General features: G+C 43.6%; 1 protein-coding gene across 1 annotated transcript in view; it reads right to left on the bottom strand.

Moving 5' to 3' along the window:
• The window catches only part of NOC2L (NOC2 like nucleolar associated transcriptional repressor), a 175,084-nt gene that overhangs the window by 1,555 nt on the left and 152,202 nt on the right, over positions 1-21,327 (bottom strand). The window contains exon 18 of the mRNA XM_089668416.1: positions 1,423-1,533. Within this exon, the coding sequence (XP_089524542.1) occupies positions 1,423-1,533 (111 nt within the window). The remainder of the gene's footprint in view (positions 1-1,422; positions 1,534-21,327) is intronic.

The raw sequence follows: 21,327 nt of genomic DNA, 5'->3' as shown, positions 1-21,327 counted from the left end.
CATGTAATAAGCATGCCCACTTTCATATAACATGCGCACCCAGGAAGTTGAATCTAGCTGTGGTCACCAGGAAGGAACGGTTTGGAAGAAAATAGGAGCAGGCGGATGGATGAGCATAGGTCTATGTAAATGTGCACATGGGGGAGCCATAGTGCATCGTGCCTGCCAGATCGAACACTCCCTGTATCTGGTGATTAATGACACAAGGCCTGCAATAAAGCGTTCTGTCCCACACTGCCTCTACAGCTCATTACCGGCCAGCTGTACGGTATTAACCCTTCAACTCATGTTTCCTCCGCTTTACACATTAGCAGAATACAGGAAAGAGAACAGTAGCTACTGCTAACCTGTACAGAAAAAAATTTAAATGGTAGCCCCCCCGCCTCTTGTAGGTCTCATAGCTTTCCACTGCAAGCGTTTTTTTTTTTTTTTTGTCTATTTGAATCTGGTGAGCCTGGCAGTATTAGCCCTTGCTGATACTTCCTGTCTTGGGTAACAATGGTGCTCCTTTACAGATTCATACTAAGGCAGCATTGCCACCCTAGGACACATGCTCCTGCTGCAGTACGGGCTGAGGTGCTGATAAAAAGTACGCTGACACATTCAGTTTGACTGCTTTCATCAGTCTCTTCATATATACAGTGGAAAACCCACCTACAAAACAACTCTATGTGTATCCAATGACAAGCTGGCAGAGTCATTGCTAACAGAGAGATGGCTCAAAGAGCTGCAGCACCATGCATGGTGCAATCATGTAAACTCAGCTATATGAGAAGTCTAAAACATTTAATAAAAAAACATGTATTGCATAAAGGTTTATATGGGGTTTACACTTTAACAACCATCATGAACATTACGTAGAAGAGCGGCATCAAACTATGATGTCCCATAAGGGACAGGCCACAATTAACAGGAAAGTGATACTCAAAGGGGCATTGCTGCATTAGAACTGTACTGTCTTTGTCATTCTGATCTAGAGGACTAAAACCAGTCATACATGGAATGAAATTCAGTCGGTTTAGCAGGGAGCGACAGATTCGATCCATGTATGAGCAGGCCGATTGTACCCAAGTCGATTCATTGACTGGGCACAATCAGCCTGTCTGATTTTTCTACATGCAATTAGTGCCTGCAGCTATAGCTGCTTGCAGTAATCATTGTGCTCTCCCGATGGGAAGGCTACCCGCAACCGAGCGATTTTCTTTCCTACCACCACGGGTGGGAAAAATGAATCATCTATGGGCTGCCTAATGGAAAATAAACATTGGAATCCTCCTGCATGTCTATCTACTTTCTTCATTATGAAAGCAACCAACCAAATCCATAGGTCACAAAAGCTGTGCACATCTGAATATACTAAATATAAAGACTTTGACTGCTGAAAAAAAGTGCAATCTACTACAATAACATTGTGTGATTTACCTTCTGAATCACTGCTTTCATCATCTTCCACCTCATACTCCCCTTCTTCATCACTGCTCATCTCAGAATTCTCATTGGAAGATTCTCCCTCATCATAGGATTTTGACTTTCCTGAACAAAAAGGGTATGTGAATGATAAAGCATAGCACCACAATTTATGTAACATTACACCTAGTTTTTTCTGGCGGTACCAGACTATGTTGTCCTTTTACAGAAGAAAAACAGTAACACAATTAAAGAAATAACCACATTGAAACAGCTTGCATATCCAAGCAATGCATACAAATTTGCAACCATTTAATTTACTCCTTGTCCCTGCAAACTCTTCTGTTACCACCAGGAGTTATGCCAGTTCAAATCTCCTGGCTATTGTATAATATAGTGAAAGGCCAATGTATACAGTGTTCTTTAACCACAAGCCTACAGGGCACTTGTACCCCCTTCCTGCCCAGGCCAATTTCCAGCTTTCGCACTTTGAGTGACAATTGCGCGGTCATGCAACACTGTACCCATATGAAATTTTTATAATTTTTTGTGACAGATAGAGCTTTATTTTGGTAGTATTTAATCACCTCTGGGTTTTTTATTTTTTCTTAAACCAAAAACCACTGAAGATTTTGAAAAAAAAAAAAAAGTATTTTCTTAGTTTTTGTTATAAAATTTTGTAAATAAGTGATTTTTCTCCTTCACTGATGTGCGCTAATGAGGCTGCAGTGATGGGCAGTGATAGGCTGCACTGATGGACACGGATAGGCGGCACTGATGCGGAGGCACTGGTAGGTGGCACTGATGGTCACTGATAGGCGGCACTGATAGGTGGCACTGATTGGCGACACTGAAAGGCAGCTCAGATGGACACTGATATGTGGCATTGATGTGGCACTGATGAGCACTGACACAAGGCACTGATGAGCACTGACACAAGGCACTGATGGACACTGACAGGTGGCACTGCTGGGGCTACACTGATCATCAGGGCACATGGATCATCAGTGCCCTGATGATCAGTGTACATGTCCCCTCCGCGGAAAGCCGATTACCGGCTCTCCTCTCCTCTCGAGCTGTCAGCGTGACAGCTAGAGAGGAGAGAAATTCCGATAACCGGCATTTCCCTGTTTACATGTGATCAGCTGTGACTGAATACAGCTTATCACATGACCAAGCCGACATCTTCGGCTCTTTCCGTCATCGGTGATCCGCTGTGTCTGAGGGACACAGCGCACCGCCGATCGCCACGCTGCGCGCTCCCTGAGCCGCGCATGCGTGGTGAGAATGGGAGGACGTCATATGACATCCTCCCAGAACGAGAGAACCACCTTGCGTCCATCATATTACTATATGGCGGGCGGGAGGTGGTTAAAGGTACACAACAGTAAAGCTAATACATTACGCTCAAGCTTTCCATAATTATTCAACCCCAACTGCTGTTTTTGACATACAAGACCTGATGTTGTGAAGTGCCAGAGCTAAGAATTTTTCACAACCACCAAATTCATGCCTGCATTCAAAATCATACATCAAGCAGAAAGAGAGAAGATCACATAGCAGAAAACACCCATTATACAAGTGAGGAAGTCTGTGAAACCTAGCTGCACTGTGGCTGCAGAGCATTAGCACTGCTGTAGTGCAGCTTTTTTCAATCTTTTCAAAACAGAGGAACTCTTGAAATAATGGGAAGAATGTTTCTTACATTTCTGGTCACTGGGAGAATTACCCCTTTATAGGTAACTAAAAAAAAAAAAAAATCAATGTCGTCAGTGGGGACTTGTCTGAGGCAGAAATCACAGTTCACATTATAGTTGGGGGCATCGAGTAACTGATAAACGTTCAGCAAAGGCAGCAAGCACCGGAAGTTATAGGCGCCTTGCACACAGGCATAATGTACTGATGTTTACTCAGGAACTTGTTGACAAAGTCCCCAAGGAAAGAAAGTATGTGTAAAGACCCGAGTAATGTTGAGTATAGGCGAGTAAAGGTGCATAAGCATGTAGATGAGTAAAATTCTTCACTGCCAGTGTTGTAATATACTCATTTATCCTTGCGTAAACATGCTTACAGATGAGCAAACACGCCTGCGAGTAAATTGCTGCACTCAGATGAAAAATTTTCTATTTTTGTTTTACGGCTCTGTACTCATCGCTGTATTACTGATCTTTACTTAGTTGTGTGCATTGTTCCATAGACAACAATGCATCTAATTTCAGATCAATAAAAAACGAACCATTTTTTACTCCAGAATACGAGGTCATAAGCTGACAAAAACATGTTTTTATTTTTGTCCACTTATCAAACAGATAACAAAATGGAATATTTAACAGACTAAAATGGAAGCAATAAGGAGAAGTTAATTGTTAGGGTTCACATATACTTTTGTCCCACATTCATGCATTTTTACCCATGACCTGATCTTCTAAACTCACAGTTAGAGAGACCATCAAACCAAACCAACCCCATGGAAAAAGGACATTCGAATATTCTATAACCCTAAGCCGCTCTGAACCCTCCCCTTAACCCTTCGTCAACTACTCGCCGAGGATATGGATTCGTGTGCAACCACATGCGGGAATGTGTGTAATGCTTGCAGTGACCTGACAGGAACACGAATCCAACGGAGTGCAATTGTCACGTCTGGATGACAGGAGGCGAGAATGTGGCTGAATGAGAGCGCAGCAACGTGAAATACTCAAGAGACCAGGGAAGGAGCAGGAAATGAAAAGCACACACAGAAAGGGATCAGATGGAGAAGTGACAGGAGGGGAGAGGGGAAATAAAAAAAAAAATAGACACGCACAATTCAGAGTTTAAGAAAAATGAAAGACAGGAAGGCTGCGGATAGAAAAGAGTCTAGAAGACAAGAGAAAATAAAACCACAGAGCACTTCTGGAGGTGACTGTGGGCAAAGTAACAAGCCAGGTCTCTAACGTCCATTAGAGGGCCATCAGTAAGCGCTCGCTTGGTGCTCATTAGAGAGGTTCTCACGGATACTCCAGCTCCCCACTCCTCTCTGCTAATTACCTGACGAGGAGCACATCCGGCCCTGCTGGAAGAGCCATTAATAAGCCCTGGCTGCACGGCGTGCTCCGGCACAGATCTGTCACCGGCAACCTTCCAGCTAAATGTCCTTACTACTAGCGGGGGAAGATGTATTGCGTTAGTGAGTCACATATGGCTTTAGGCTCCATACGTAAACCAAGTGATCGGAATTATACGCAACCTGTCTGTCCACATCACATCTGTATTATGAAAGTCATGAAGTTATACAAAAAAAAAAAAAAAAAAAAAAAAAAGGTTATCTACTAAATGTATTAAAAATATGTAATTTTTACACCAAAGTACTGCAAAGTCTTCAGCGGATTGTTTCATTTCCGCACGCATTTGGTGCTTTTCTTTTTGGTACTAATAATATGACCTACTGAAGAACAAACACTTTTAGGCCACATTCCCATAGCTAGTTACATGCAACCACCAGACTTTTGTCAGGAATCAGTTTTCTTGCGGCTGAAAAGACTGCAGTCAGCTGCGACCTGGCTCAGACATCTGTCCCTGACCACAGATAACTGCTCTGTGCGTGGCTACATGTGAACAGCAGTGGCCACTGTCAGCCCTCTGCCAGTTTAAATGAGCTGAGTGGCCACTGCTCCCGTTCATTCCAGTCGCAAGAATCCTCCAATTCTTACCAATGGAATCTGGTGGCTGCATGTAACTGGTGTGAAAAACCTTATCGAGCATTTGTGTCACAAAAGTATTTTTACCAATCTGTGGTAGTATTTATAGACATGAAAATCCAAGTTAGACTTACCGGTAACTTCTTTTCTAGTAGTCTTTCAGGGCAGCACATGAGAGAACACAGCTCCTCTTCCTTTTGCAGGAAACACACACCCACTTAAGACTTCAAATTGGAGGCCTCTCCTCACAGTCCTCAGTTGCCAAAGAGTACCTCTAGCCCATCTGAGAAACATAAGCACAACAGCATAAACAATATCAGCGCGGGCAATTACTGCTGTCCTGAAAGACTACAAGAAAACAAGTTACTGGTAAGTCTAACTTGGATTTTCTCAAAACGTCTTTCAGGACAGAATATGAGAGGATAAACGAGAACTTAACCCCTTAGGGCGGAACCACAGCTTGCAAGACCTTCCTACCGAAGGCCTGCTCTCCTGCTGACAACAAATCCAACCTGTAATGGCATACAAAGGTGGACATGCTTGACCAAGTCACTGTCTTACAAATTAGTTCCAGGGTGGCACCGGCCTTTTCTGCCCATGTGGCTGCTACAGCTCTTGTGAAATGAGCATGACTGCCCAGCGGTGGAATGAGATCAGAAAGTTCATAGGCTGATTTGATTGCTATTCTCAGCCATCTGGCAATGGATGCTTTAGTTGCTTTTTGCCCTGTTTTAGTCCCCACAAACAAAATGAAAAAAAAAAAAAGAAGAAGATTCAGAACTCCTGAAATCCTTTGTTACTTCTAAATAACCTAACACGATTCTTCTCATGTCTAACAAATGAAAATTTCCTTCCTTCTCCCCTGAGGGGTTAGAACAAAAGGTTGGCAAAATAATGTCTTGAGAGTGGTGAACAACCGACGCTACCTTTAGGAGGAAGGCTGGATCGGTTCTCATTACAATCCTATCTGGATAAATCATTAGAAAGGGTTCTCTGTCTGATAACGCCTGTAGATCACTAATTCTACATGCGGCGGTGACCGCAATTAATAGAATGGTCTTCAGTGCGATATACCTCAGAGTGGCCGAATCCAAGGGCTCAAAGAGAGACTTGGTCAGAGCCTGCAGGACTAGTGAAAGATCCCAAGACAAAGCCTTGAAGAAGAGAAGATGAAACACTCCAGAAAGACCCCCAAAGCTGCCACCTGGACTTTTAGCATGGTGACTGCTAACTTTTTGTTAGCTCCTTGTTGAAGAAACTCCAGGACTGAGGTGGGATCTTCCAAGGACCTTGAATTGGTTAGGCACCAAGAAGTATACTTCTTCCAGACTTTCCCGTAGATAGCTCTCGTGACCCCCTTTACGACTTGCTAAAAGAGTGTCTTACTAAGCGTTTTGAGAAGCGTTTCTTTTCTAGCAGTTTACTTTCAGAACACCCACAGTGAGGAGTAGATTTTCCACTTTTGGATAACAGAGGACCTTGTAGTAGCAGGTCCTTCCTAATTAGAAGTGTCCAATAATATGGTCTGATTGACAACTGGAGGAGAGTTGCCAACCACGACCTTTTCGGCAAGAAGAGAGCCACGAAAATGAACTCAACTCTTCTGTTTGCAGCTTCTTCAGAGTCGGAGGAATTAGTTGGAAGGAACGAAAGGTGCAGCACAGCTGAAAACTCCACCTTTGAGCGAGAGCATCAATCCATCCTGCTCCATCTTCTTTGTTCGGGGAAAAGAACTGACTGGTTTTGGTATTCAAAACAGATTGATTAGCGGTGAACCCCATCCCTGAATTAAACAGAGGAAAATGTCCTGGTTTAGGCACCACTCACCCTCCTTCAGCTGGTGTCTGCTCAGGAATTCGGCAACCAGGTTCAGCGAGCCTTTGAGATGGACTACTGACAAGGATGCCAAATTGACTTAAGCCCAAGTCACAACGTTTTCCGCCAGACTTTGAAGACTCCTGTTTCATGTGCTGCCTTGCTTGTTTAAATAGACTACCGCTGTGGCGTTGTCCGTGCATACCTGCATGTGTCGACCCTGGGACTCCTGAAAGAAAGACAAGAGCCAAAGCAATCGCTTTTAATTCCCTCCAGTTTAAGGAGTTTGAACTTTGCTATTTCGGCCACTGTCTCTGTGTGAGCTGACCTCCCAGGTGTGCCCCCCAGCTCCAGGAGCTGACATCCGTGGTGAGGATCCTTTGCACCGGAAAGGACCAGGCTAGACCTTTGGAGAGAACCTACTGCCGCCTCCAACACCAAAGGGATCTCTTCACCCTGGAGGGGACCCTCATCTTTTTGTCCAGGGCAAGTCCCCATGCCAAACTCTCAGGATGAATAGTTGGAAGGGACCTGAAATGCAACCTTGCCCACTGGACCGCTGGGATGGAGGTTGTCAACAGGCCCAGAGCCGACATCAGAAACCTGATTTCTGCACGTTGATGATCCAGCCCAGACTTACCAGATGGCTGCGGGCTACCTGAAGGTCCTTCCTCAACTGCTCTTCTGAGCTTTCCACTAACAGAAGATCATCTAGGCAGGGAATTACCATCACATTACACAAAAATCTTTGGGAGAGCTCTCTGATAGGGATATGCAGATAGGCATCCCTTAAAATGACTGATGCCATAAAGCAATCTGGAAACAGCAGGTTTCTGACCAAAAAGACAATCCATTCGGAACCGCTTGTACCGCACTGTTTTGCTCAAGGGTTTTAAGTTGAGGATCAACCAAAATTTTTCTGATGGTTTTCCCACCAGAAATATGTGGTAATAAAACCCCATCTGTTCTTCCCCTGACGGGACCAGAACAATCACTCTTTGGAATATCAGATCCTGAACCAGGTTCTTCATAGCAAGAGCTTTTACTGGATTCTTTGGAATATCTGTAATAAAAAACCTTCTTGGGGGGACCTCTGCAAACTCTCTCGTAACCCCAGCTGACCAGATTTCAGATAAACAGGCTCGAAGTTATCTTCTCCCATTGTGGAAGGAGCACCTGAAGTTTTACTCCCACCGGCAGCAGCAGGTCACTGGAATTTTTTGGGCTGTGTAGGAGTACAGAAAAGGACTCCTCCTTTTTCTCTTCCTTTCTGAGATCTCCAGACCTTTTTCTTCCCTTGCAATTTGTCCCTCTGCAAGCTTCTCTGGGAGCGAAAAGTGTTTTTGCCCTTGTTTTCTCTTCTTCACAGGGAAAGATTTTTTTTGTGTCTGCTGTGCAATCCAGAATTGACTAAGCCTGGCCCAAAGAGATCTCCTGAAAAAAGGATTCCACACAGCCTAACTTTTGATGCAGAGTCCCCCTGCCATGTTTTTAGCCATAAGGCAGTTTTTGGTGACCTAAACAAGGCAGCTGATCGGGCTGTCATGCGCATAGATTCGGCAGATGCATCCGCTAAATACCCTATAGCTCTTGTGATTATAGTGAAGGAATCTAAAATCTCATCCTTTGGGGTAACCGCACTGATATGCACCTTAAGCTGGTTCAGCCAATGCTCCAGATTTCTTGCTGCACATGTGACTGACATAGCTGGCTTCAAATTCTACATTGTGGAATGCCATGCTCTCTTCAACAGCAAATCCATTCTTTTATCCATAGCCTCTTTCAGGCCCCCCCATGTCTTTCAAAGGCTAAGTCTATGCTTTTTGAGACTTGGTAAAATGCGGCGTCTACCTTAGGCACTTTGTTCCATACTGCTGAGGAGCCCTCTTCAAAACAGGAACCGTCTCTTGTGGCATCTAGAAAAAAAAACTGGTTTCCCTTCCGGATCCTTCCATTCCTTTTTTATCATGTCTGAGATGGCCGAATGTATAGGAAAACATCTCCCTTTTGACTCTCCAAGGCCCAGGTACATTTTATCATGGCGGGAGAGATCTCTTTCCTCTTTAAAACTTAAGCTGGCATGAAAAGCTTTAAGCAGATATTCCACATCCTTCAGCGACAGCTTATATTTAGAAGCTGAGGAATCCTCCGCCTCTTCCCCATCATCTTCTGAATCTCCATCTGACCGAGGAGGAGAGACAGCCACCTAAGCAGATGGTATCCCTGACCCTGCCTTCCAAGGAAGCGGATGATTGTGGTGTGGGGGTAGGCTCAGAAGCACTCTGGAGGGAAGACCCCAACATATTTCTGAAAGACTGCAAGGTAGCACTCCACTCAGCTTTCATGGAAGCCAGAAAATCGCTTAAAGTTGATGCTGCCTCCTCTCGCTAAAACAGAAATGCACTCCTTCCATAAAGACTTTTTCCAAGCATCTGACAATTTACACTTGCATGAAGGACATCTCTTCTTCCTAGATTCCTTTTACTGCCCTTAGCCGAAGACAAAGCACAAGGAACATAACCACTTAGCTACTGACTGACCATAAACACACAAACGCACCCAGTGCAACCAGAGCCCAAACCTCCACACCACCAGTGCACTGACCCCACACACCAAGGATCCGAAGCACAAGACAGACCCTCAGCCACTAGGGGGGAAAAAGGACACCATAGTGCCCCAAAGGAAAGCAGCATAATAGTTTGCCAATAGGAAGCTCCAGTCGCTCCTGATTCCTCCATAGCAGAGCCTGCAGCGGCCCACGCGGCTGTGTCTACCGGTCCCGACGTCCTGGAATGCCGCTGAGCTGCCCCAAGAAAAGAAACAGGCACTGGCTGGGTCATGCCCCCTCCCCCTGTGGCCGGATCTGACGCCGGACACCCAATGAGAAGCTCTGTCCCTGCCCAGAAGTGACCTCCCAGGCATGCCCAGATGCTGCTGGACACCAAAAACATAGCCACTGCCATTGCCCACACAGGGACATCAGGGCTACAGGCTACCCGGTGGTGCTGGCTCTTCCAGGGAAAGGGGAGAGTGGAGTCAGGAACAGGCACCTCCACCTGGGACTTTGCCTGGAGGACCCCTACTGCAAGGAAAAAAAAAAAAGGTAAAAGAAAAGCTGAGACCCCTCTCAGGCAGCACCTGATATAACGCAGTGCCCACAGTTCCTGTGTGTTCCTACCTGGCTGGAGGAAACACGATAACTGAGGACCGTGCGGAGAGGCCTCCAATTTGAAGTCTAAGTGGGTGTGTGTTTCCTGCAAGAGGAGAAGCTGCTTTCTCTCATGTGCTGTACTGAAAGACATTTTGAGAAAATATAGCATTTATCATCACGATCATACATAAATTTCACCTGTGGTTTGAAGCTGAATGCCAGGCAAACCTCTAAATACAAAGATGAAAATCATGTAAGGGAATGGTTTTACCAGCCAAAGGATTTGATTTTCTGTCTACCCACTTCTGAAATTTACACAGCTCAACCATGCAATACAGTCCTGTCTGGCAGGGAAAGAGACCTGATTTTTTTCAGTTGTAGTTTGATAACATGTGTATATATATTTTTTTCTCCCCATCTTGTGGCTGGATAATGAAAGGAGAAACAGCAGAGTGATGAACTCATCTTGCTGTGACTTTGTCCCCTCCAACTATCAGCATGGTCTTTGTACTGCAGCAAAACTGACTGATTACTTGCGCTGCTTCTCCCACTCAGTCTGAGGTCTGCTGTATGTGGAACTGCAAGAGGCCAATACAAGGTAAAATTTAGATACTTGGACTATTTTCAAGTAAAAAATTTAATGTAATGACAAAATAATGAGCACAGAGCTGCATTAACCCCTGCCTACCAGGCACTTTTACCCCCTTCCCACCCAGGCCAGTTTTCAGCTTTCAGTGCTGTGGCACTTTGAACAATTGTGTGTTTGTGCAATACTGTACCCATATGACATTTTTATAATTTTTTCACACAAATAGAGCTGTCTTTTGGCGGTATTTAACCTCCCTAGTGGTCCGATTATGTCCATATTTCTGTGCTCAAAGCAGTACTTTTTTTGCATGGAAATATGTATATTTTTATTGTAGGCCTGTAATTTTTAGGAATAACTCACTGAAATCTGTCCGAACAAGAGTCTAGTAAACATCCTGCATATGTTAAAATTTGAAACACGAAATCATAAATTATAATTTAATAAATAATCATTAAACAATTATAGAATAATTAATAAATTTAATTAAATAATATAATCAAACCAAAAACACTGAAATTTGAAATATAGCGCCAAGTTCGCACATCACTGAGCAAAGTCGCAAAACCGTTTTCAGTGTCTGATGATGAATTTCCCCACGAATCATCACACAATTCTGCAAGTGATTCTAATTTACTATCGCTGCTCTCTAGCTGGTCTAAAACCGATTTTGACCTAAAAGGGACGCTTTTTGGACGCCATGGACATTTCTCAGTTTCCAGGCAGAAAGAACAGTAAAAATTAAGGCAGAGCACAGGACAAAGCACTAGGGACAAAATGTACGTGAAATGGTTTGATACAGTAATGTTTTACTATGTGATTTTAGTAAATTTAGTGAATGTCACTTTTACAACTTTCAAATTTCCCGCCAGTTCCGTCCTCGTACGTCCTGACGTCGCAGGGAATGGAACCCATAAGACAAATGCCGGCATCCGCTGGAGGACACTGCAGGAGGGACATCGCGGGAGCGAAGGACAAGGTAAGTGAAGAAGCGATCCCGGAGCAACGCTGCAGGGTATTCCCGAGTGTAGCTCGGGGGTTACCGCTTGTGGTGCTGAAACTTTACCCCGAGCTACACTCGGGAATACTGCCAGGGAGGCTAATCGCCACTGGGTTTTTTATTTTTTGCACTATAAACAAAAACATAGCAAAAAATTTGAAGAAAAAAAAAAAGTTTTTCTTTGTTTCTATTATAAAAGTTTGAAAAAGGTACATTTTCTCATTCATGTGCGTTGATGAGGCGTTGATGAGGCTGCACTGATGAGGCGGCACTGTTGGGAATTAATGAGGAGGCACTGATTCTGCTGCACTGATATGTAGCACTGATGGGCATTGATAGGCGGCACTGATGGGGCAGCACTGATAACACTGTTCAACAGGTAAAAAGTTTTGGGCATAAAATTAGCTAATCTTACATAATTTTGGGGTGCTGAAAACGAAAATGACCCTAAAAAATGTTGATTGGCTCTAGTTTCCATGATATATTCACCCATCTAATGACGTAAGCTATTCAAAATTATGATGCAACTTCAGCTGCATATTGCGCAATTGATACTGGTGACCAATAGAAAATTGCATGTATACTGAGATGATGCAATATTAGCCTTTAATTGCATCACTTCACTGCATAAAAGCTGCAGTATCTGTAGCTGATTGTAGTTCGACAGCGTCTTTACATTTCGTTTTATGCTTATATAGGCTACTCAGTAATGCCTCGAACTTGTGTGAATAAAGCAGATAATTTCTGCTATATCTGCGGTGAAATAACTTTTATCTCACAAAAAAGGAGGATAAGAGGAATGATTAAGAAAGCCTACAACTTGTATTTTGGCTGCAAGATAGGAGACCAGGACAAGAGCTGGGCACCACATATATGCTGCAATTCTTGTGGGACGGCACTGGAGCAATGGTTGAATGGAAAAAAGGCATCTATGCCTTTCGCTGTGCCAATGATTTGGAGAGAGCCAACAGATCATGTTAGTAATTGTTACTTTTGTATGGTGCCTCCAATTGTAAAAGGGCTAAATAAGAAGAAAAAGTTATCTGTGCACTATCCAAATATTCCATCGGCAATACGTCCAGTTCCTCATGGAGAGGGGCTACCAATTCCTAAAGCACCAGAATCCTTCGTGGTTGAGTCAAGTGAGGAAGAACCTGAAGCGTGGAGTCACGTGCAGTTGTAAGAGATAGCCCTTTCCTCGAATACAAGAGAAAAGCCAAGAGAAGCAAAACCGACACAAACTGAAGACAAAACTAGTGAGAATCCTAAGTATTAAAATGATTCAACTTAGCTTATGGCTATAATTTTTCTTGGTAATCCTATGCAATATATTATGCCATTTAGGCTTTGTTATGTAGTCAATATCACTTGCTTTATATTTGTGGAAAGACATCTATCTATATAATTATTGTGCATTATGTTGTCATTACGCCTATAGTAGAAAACTTTCCGTTTACAGAAAAACTAGAGCCAATTGACAAATTTCATTGTTATATTTGAACTCAGAATGTGAAATTCATTAAGAAATGGATCCTTTTGTTTCTAAAACTGGCAAAAAATAAAAATTTGTTGAACAGTGTAATCAGTGCCCTGATTATCAGTGCAGATGTCCTCTGTGACACTTGACGGTTATCGGCAGTACTTTCTTCATGCTCTGACAGTGTGCGGAAAGTGCTGCCGATAACGGGTAACTTTATTTACTTTGTGATCAGCTGTGTCATTGGACACAACTGATCACGTGGTAAAAGGCTACTGTGATTGGCCATTTACCTTGTCATGTGATCAGCTGTGTCCGTAGGACATTGATCACCGACAGCACTGGCTGTGCACCGCGGGGGCCGTGTTCTGGGAGGACATCATATGACGCCCTCCCAGAACTGGCCAACCGCGCTGTAGCCATCATTCGGCTATAGAGTGGTTGGAAAGTGGTTAAAGTGGGTCTTTTCTACTTGCGTGTAGTTCAGCTTTGAGGTGACACTAAAAGATTGCCTTGTTCTTTAAAATCATCCATACACACCGACTACCTAAAGGCCTTGTAATTATTTTTCATTAAATTTCTTACTGTATTTTTCTGCCTCCTTGTAATGTCCTCCCTGATCACCCGAACATTCCCTTTTCCCCCTCACTTTCATTTGTTTGGAATGAGCAATGCACATTAGTTGCAGTCATGTGCACTGCTCTATGCACACTACAAATCTCATAATCCATCTTGAGCACAAGCAAGAGAGGTGGCTACATTCCTACATACAGTGAGGCAACGCAGAAGGAATGAACTCACCTTTTAACAAGAAGTCAGTTCACAGCAGCAAAAAAATTGAATTTGGAGAACAACAGATGACACTTTTTTTGTGTTAAGCATACTTACTCTTCTTTTGGGAAGCCAGAGGATTTAAAAATTTAGAGAAATGGTTAGGGAATATGCCCAGGTTGAAGGTTAAACTTTAAGTTATTGCAAGGTTAGAAAATCATTGCTTTATGGGTGTGATCTTTGTATCAAAATAAAAAAAAAATTAAATTAAAAAAAGTGTGTTCTGGCATACTGTAAATAAGTTTCTTCATGGATTAGAAAAAGATGCAAAGTTTTATTACCAAGACTCTGTTTTGCATCATTACAAAGCAAACAGAGCCTACTTTAGGTGCGGTTTTTGCCTATGTGGGTAAAAATTCAAAAATGTAAAAAAAAGTCCTGATTGTGCCATGGACAGTACTTTTTTATAGACCTATATTTTATTCCCCAAGGCCTAACTTAATTTGCTGGCATGTGAAAGTAACTACAGAAAGCAGCAGTCTGCCTGGTAGGCATGGAGACTTTAGCTTTTTTTTTCTTCCTTTTTCTTTTTTTAAACAGAATATCAAGGGGACCTCTGTCAGATCTTTATTGCGGTCTGTGTACCCACTGGGTATATTTACCCTCTCTTATCCCAGCAACCACTGACACCAGGATCAAAAGTGAGGGTGAATCCAATATTTTAAGTTGTTGCTGGAACAGGAAAAAAAAAAAAAAAAAAAAAGGAATCATCCAATTGGGTCACCTGTTCCAGTGACAATTGTCTCTTACTTGCTGTTGTATCTAAAGACAGGAAGTACATTTTTAAGTCTTCCCAACTGCAATACAGACTTAAGAAAAAAACAAAAAGAAAAAGGAAAAAAAAAAAAAAGTCAGAAGTTAACAATTTCTACTTTTAAAAAAAGAAACTTTGGACAGAATTTAAAATCAAACACTGCTAAAAGATCAATGAACCACCCTGGGGATAATGGAACCCAAGCACAACTCCTATATCTGTTAAAACGTGCAATAAACACAGCCCAACACTTGCCATGCTGAGCTCTGCTGTGGCCCGTGCTTCTGTATGATTCTCACCTTTAAAGGCATTGAAAACGTATGTGTAATAAACTAACCCATCATATTTTGCAGCTTGCTCTGGCCAAGCCTTTTTTCACACACATGCTTTAAATTACATCTTATCCCCCAGAGGAGTCATAAGCTACAAAGGGAAGGTCCACCTGCGGTCACAGAGGCCTGTGTGAGACCCACAGAGTGAATTAGTAACAGATTTTTGGCAAGCAGGAGGTGGTTAGCGTGCATGGGGGGGCTGATATTTAGTGAGAGAGGTCCCAGTTCTGCATCAATCCTACTATGGAGAAAAACCTAGAGGCAGCTTAACTTTATTCTCAGGTAACACAAAGCTTACCCCTCTAAGTGGCATAATTTCACAGTCTATTTGCAGATATGCCAAATCTAGCTGAGCGGCACAGGAAAGGGTTTTACTGAAGGGTGCAACCCCCTGAGTGTGGACAAGTGGCGTAGAAGGAGAATGAAAAGGACACAGTAGGAGTTAAGGGCTGAGGAATATAATATTTTTGTACTCATCATACAAACCTTTTCTTTGGAGTCCTTTGAAGGACAAAAGGAACTCTTAAACCTTTGGGATATACTACAGCCTACAGAAGATCTGACAACCCCTCCCACTTCCAACATGGCCTAGTTTAGTAGCAAAGCAGTATCAGGAGTGTGAACATTTATGAAAAAACTACTTGACCAGGGACTAAATCGGGGTCCCGATTTACTTGTCCCAAATGACAATCTACTTGTTCTGATAAAAAAACAAAAAAAAAAAAAAACATTTTAACCAAAACCGTATTTAAATGTGAGGTGCTTTTATGAATGTCTGGGGCTTTTAAAAAATAAAAGGGGCTTTATGGCAACTTAAACATTGAATTTTTTTTAACATTGTGCTGTTTATCTCCTTCTCACCTCCCTGCCTTGCACTGTAATGAGCATCGATTAGGTGCTCATCAGGAAAGGAGAGTGTCAGGCTTATCCTTTATCCCTTTCGCTGCCAGAGCCCTTTTTGCGTTTTTTGAACACATTTAAAAAATAATTTTAGGCCTGAAGATTACATAAAACCCCCAAAACATTATGTATTTTCTGAAAGCAGAGACTCTAGAGAATAAAATAGTAATTGTTCCAATTTATGTCACACGATATTACCCCAAAGGTATAGGAAACGCAAAATTTCAAAAGAAAAAATACACTTAATTTTAGGGCACAAAACAGCAATAAATTACACACTTTTTGGTAAAATATAAAAGATGAGGTTGCACTGAGTGAATAGATATCTAACACGTCAAACCTTAAATTTGCGTGCGCTCGTGAAATGGCAACAAACTTTAGTACCCTATATTTTCTATAGGTGAAGCTTTTAAAGCCCCTTATAGGGCATCAGTATAGTGTTACAGAGAAGGGCTAAAAATAAAAAAAAAATAAAAAAAACCTGCCTGGTGCCCAGAACCACGTCCTGAGCATCGGGTGATACAAATTGAACATCCCTGACAGTACCAAAAGCAAGATTATAAAACACGGGGGTGAGGGACACAGGAGATCTTAAACCTTCAAAATGTTCAAAAGCAGTCTAAGGGGTGGGAATGCCTGCAGCTCAAAAGCACTGCCTAAGGAACTAACACCTGAAGCTGGATTCAGATGAGGACACAACATCCAACTGGTAGAAACATGTGAACAGAAAACCCGGTGGCAGCCTTGCAAATCTAGGAAACAGGTCTGATGCCAAAAACCCCAAGAAGCACTCACAGATGTAGTAGAGTGAGCCTTGACAGGAAACAGTAGAACCCAGTCCTTGTGACCAAAAGCTTGTATGGTGGTCTGTCTGAGCCAATTAGAGATGGTGAAATAAATTCACTCTTACAGGGTCAATCAGGGACCACAAAAAGGGAATTAATTTTCCGTGAAACACGCAATGCCTGAAAGATAGACTCTCAAAGCCCATCCTGAGAATGGAGGGTGTGGCAGGCGTACACCCAGAGATGGACGCGGTTCAACCATTTTGGCTTCAACCTCCATCCTGGCAAAGGGGTTAACCATCCTGACAAACATATTTCCCCCTCATTCTCCCCCCTCCCTCTCTGAGAGAGAGAGAGAGAGAGAGAGAGAGAGAGAGAGAGAGAGAGAGAGAGAGAGAGAGAGAGAGAGAGAGAGAGAGAGAGTGAGAGTGTGTGTGTGTGTGTGTGTGTGTGTGTGTGTGTGTGTGTGTGTGTGTGTTAAAAGTGTCACAGGCCAGAGCCCAGCAGGTAGCCACGAAGTGGCTTACTGTCCAAAGAACCTGTGCAATTTAACACCTCGTAAAGAGATAATGCAGCCTTCCTAGCAGTTCAAAAGACATTGAACCAGATAGCCTTTTTAAAAATCCATTTTTCCCCTATGTCTATCTTGGAATATGAGAGACTTACATAAAAACCAGGCATATGGCCAAGAGGAGACAAACATTTTGATAGGTCACTCTCCGTGGTTGGAATACATAGGAAAGCAGAAAAGTAGATTTCATGAACCATGCAGTGTAGAATTGCATAATTCATATCTAATCAATCCTCAGAAGTGTCTGCATAATAATCTACCCGCGGGTGGAGTGTCACTTCATATGGAAAGTTACGAGCCAAAGTATGAACTATAAGAGATTTTGGCTCTAGTTTAGGCCTACGCCCAGACAATCCCTCCCTAAACGGGGTATTGGTCCTTGACTTTAGAGACACCCCCTGTCGGAGAACTACAAAATGGGTTGTCAGGCCTAAGAAAGTTAAGTTGATTACTCCTGTTGACCATCGAAACAGAGGGAGATCAAAGCACCCTTCTGCTCTGAAACTTGATCTGCTTAAATCCAAGGCTTAATGGCAAGTACTTTAACCCTTTAACCTCCTTCTGTTATCTCTTTGCTGTGCTGTTGTTCTCTGTATATTTATATATATGTATTGGTTACATCTTTTTCTGTAAATATTTTTATTGCACCCGTTTGACCTTTTCGTAATAAATCTTTCCTTCTGAAAGTGTTGAACTGTTTCTATAGCTCTTTATTGCAATTTACGAATTCCTGCCTCTAAAAAGAGCGCTACTGTGTTTGTTTAACCCTCTGTATAAACGGCCTGCGGTGACTGTGTTATACAGACGATTATCTCAACCATTATAGTGTTATAACTGATATCGCCGAGTTTCCTCTTTCTCTGTACAAAAAGGAGGTGGTGGCAGTGTGAAGGGTTAATTGCGTAATTAACCTGACCCAGTAATAATCACTCAGGCTGACGGTACATAGATTGTGGTCCAATTAGCTGGAAAATCATTGTGCAGGGTGTGGCATTGTTACGCACGTGACATCACGGTTTTAGATTGGCTAGTCCTTTGGTCACGAGTTTGGTGAGAAGGGCTTGGGTCTTGACGCCGCGTTCATCACATATTGGTGGCAGCAATCTTGCGGCCGTCACAGAGGGGAACTTCCTTTTAGTGAACTGGAGCCAGTGAGGGAAGGAAGGACCATGGCCTGGTTGAAGTGAGGAGCAGAAACTACTTAAGGCAAGAAAGATGTTTGGGGTGTCAACACTACCTTGTCCCTATGCAAAACGGGTTTCTTGGAGAATAAGACTGTGCGTTCAGCCTCTTGCCAAGGTGGCGATTACAAGAAACACCACCTTGTGACAGTAGAGAATGTCTCCAATGAGTTCAAAAGCTGGTTTCTGAAGGACATAGCGAATTAGAGCCCAATGGTCTGTTAAAGAATAGAAAGGGCTAAAACTTGACCCCTGATAGTGCTGAGAGCCATAAGCTACTTTCAATCCAGCTGTGGGAAAAAGGGAATTTTCCCATGGAGAAATGCAAGGGGTGGAAGCACTGAGGTTCACAAGTAGGGTATGCTTTTCATGCCCATATCTTTGCAAGAAGTACATTTTCTAGACTTTGGCACTGTAGGACGATGTCCCTGTTGCTCAGGTCAATTTCACACTGTCCAAAAGAGCCCATCACTGTTCCCTAAACGGTAGGTTGTCTATCTTACAGATGAAACAGGAAGGCGCTTCTAAGTGCAGTATTCCAGGTCAACTTTAATAAAAAGCGGTTTATACACTTGCAATGTAGTAGTACAAACAGGCTCTAATGTAATCCGTAAGTAGCAGGGCTCTGTCCTCTGAGCAATGGAGCTGTTGTGCCAGCCAGCAGCTGCAGGGGGAGCTTGAAGAGAGGTGTTAATGATGGCCGCCGCTCTGTTCGGACCGCTGGAACGCACGCTGTCCACGGACCGGAAGTGATGCGAGCATGGAGTGGTGACGCATTTTGGAGCATGAGCAGAGCTCTTCCTTCAAGACCAATGTCTATCCTACACAATGAGGATGCCAAGATGACCTTAAAAAAAATCCCCAATTTAAAATAATATGTGCCGCGCTCCACTAAATCAATAAATATAATAATATATACCAATTATTAAACCCAAAGATTCTATAACTCATGTGATCAAGCCCCAATAAAAACACAGCATAGTGTCCTGTGCTTCCCCAACCCACTCACGGAAGAGTCCTCCTCTCCCCTTCACATCATTCCCCCCACAGTAATGGCCTGTGCCCCACCACACTAATATCCCTCCCCCCCTCCCCCAGAGTAGTGTCCTCTTCCTCCCCACAGCAAAGTCCTGTCCCCTTCACATCACCCCTCCACTACAGTGTCCTTTGCCCCCCATAGCAGTGTCTTGGCCCCCCTACCCCCCCCCCCCACAGTAGGGTCCCCTGCCCCTCCACGTATAGCAGCATCCCCTCCTCAAAAGCAGTGTCCTCTGTCCCCTTTTACATCACTCCCCCCAACTGTAGTGTCTTCTGCACCCCCCCCCCCCCCAATAGCAGTGTCCTCTGTCCCCTTCACCTCACCCCTTCCCCCTTCTCACTGTAGTGTCTTCTGCACCCCCACAGCAGTGTGCAGTACCTCCGTCACACCTCCCTTCCCCCATACTGTAGTGTCCTCTTCACCCCCCCCCCCCCAGTGTCCTCTGTCCCCTTCACACCGGTGACTAGGCAGCACTCTTCTATCTTACACTGGTGTATAGCATAGCAGAGAGCAAGACGTATCACAAGTAATTGATAGAGGGCGGGCGCGGGAGTTAAATTTTCACATTAACAAGCTGGTGATTGGTTGCTAGGATCGCCCAGCAACCAATCACCTGCTAGTTAATGTAAAAAGTTAACTCTGGCAGCCCCTGCCCTCTACCCAGTACTGTGACTCTTAACGCTCTCCGCTTTGCAGTGAAAAGGAGAGAGACAGAGGCTGGGCAGAAGGACCGGCAATGGAGGGCTGTGTTCCCAATTGACCTGTTGGCTGCCCGAAGTTGAAGGGCCGATCGCGATCGACGGCTTGCCAACCCCCGTGCTAGATCAACAGTGAAAAAGAATCACTTCTGCAAAAAAAATCATCATTAACACATACAAGGCTGTTTAGGAGGAGCAAACAGTTTGAAACGTTGTTTCCAGACTCAACAGAAACAGTTAGAAAAGCACTGCAAAGACAGTTTTTGCATTTTAAACATCCCAAGGCTGGAAAAAGCAATTGTTGAAGTAACAGGTTGATCCTCTAATTTCAAAGTGCTGTGTACTGCTTTAAAACAACAAAAACAAAACAGTTTCCTTTCATTTGGGAGAGTGCTGTGACGCCTCAGAATCAAACTCAGCAGTCAAGAACTGGAGCAATGGTCTCCACACTGTGGCCCCCCGTGGCCAGATGTGACCCTTTGCTTGCTTTTATCCGGCCCCTGGGGAAATATTTCATCCACTAACACCAATGAAGGGATACAATGCCTACCAATGATGGGGCACATGTTCCTACCAATAATACCAACAATGAGGCCCAATGACACCAATGTTGGGGCACAATTCCTCCCAATGACACCATCGATAAGGCAGAATTCCTCTCACGGACACCAAAGTTGGGGCATTGTTTACTCCCACTGATGCAAGGAAATTTCCTATGCCTGATGGCAAAGCTCCAGCCCAGCTAAAGACTGAAGGATAGTAAATTGACCCCTTGTTTATAAAGTTTGTTGACCCCTGGACTGGAGTGACTTTGCATCAGCTGTCTTTGTAAATATCTACGGTTACAAAAAACTCTGCAGGAGAGGACATAAAGGTGTACGTATGGACCCTGCGAACAGTGGTAAGACCAAATAACTGGGTGATTTGGGTCATAAAACTAAGTTTTAAACCCTCAGCTGAGAGGGTAGGGTGTCCAGCCAAACCCAACAAAGAGGGTGGGACAAACGCTAAGAGCAGAGGATAACATGATTTTAGGCTGGAGATGTCCACATCCTTAGTAAGCATGTTACAAGCAACTCCAGAACCGTTAGTAGAACGTGAGCTGGGAATGCCCTTGCCG

This window comes from Staurois parvus, unplaced genomic scaffold (assembly GCF_062004578.1).
Source record: "Staurois parvus isolate SC_StPar_1 unplaced genomic scaffold, SC_StPar_1.0 ptg000057l, whole genome shotgun sequence".
Lineage (NCBI taxonomy): Eukaryota > Metazoa > Chordata > Amphibia > Anura > Ranidae > Staurois > Staurois parvus.
Note: the sequence above shows the minus strand (reverse complement) of the source record. Positions and strands in the feature narration are given on the sequence as shown.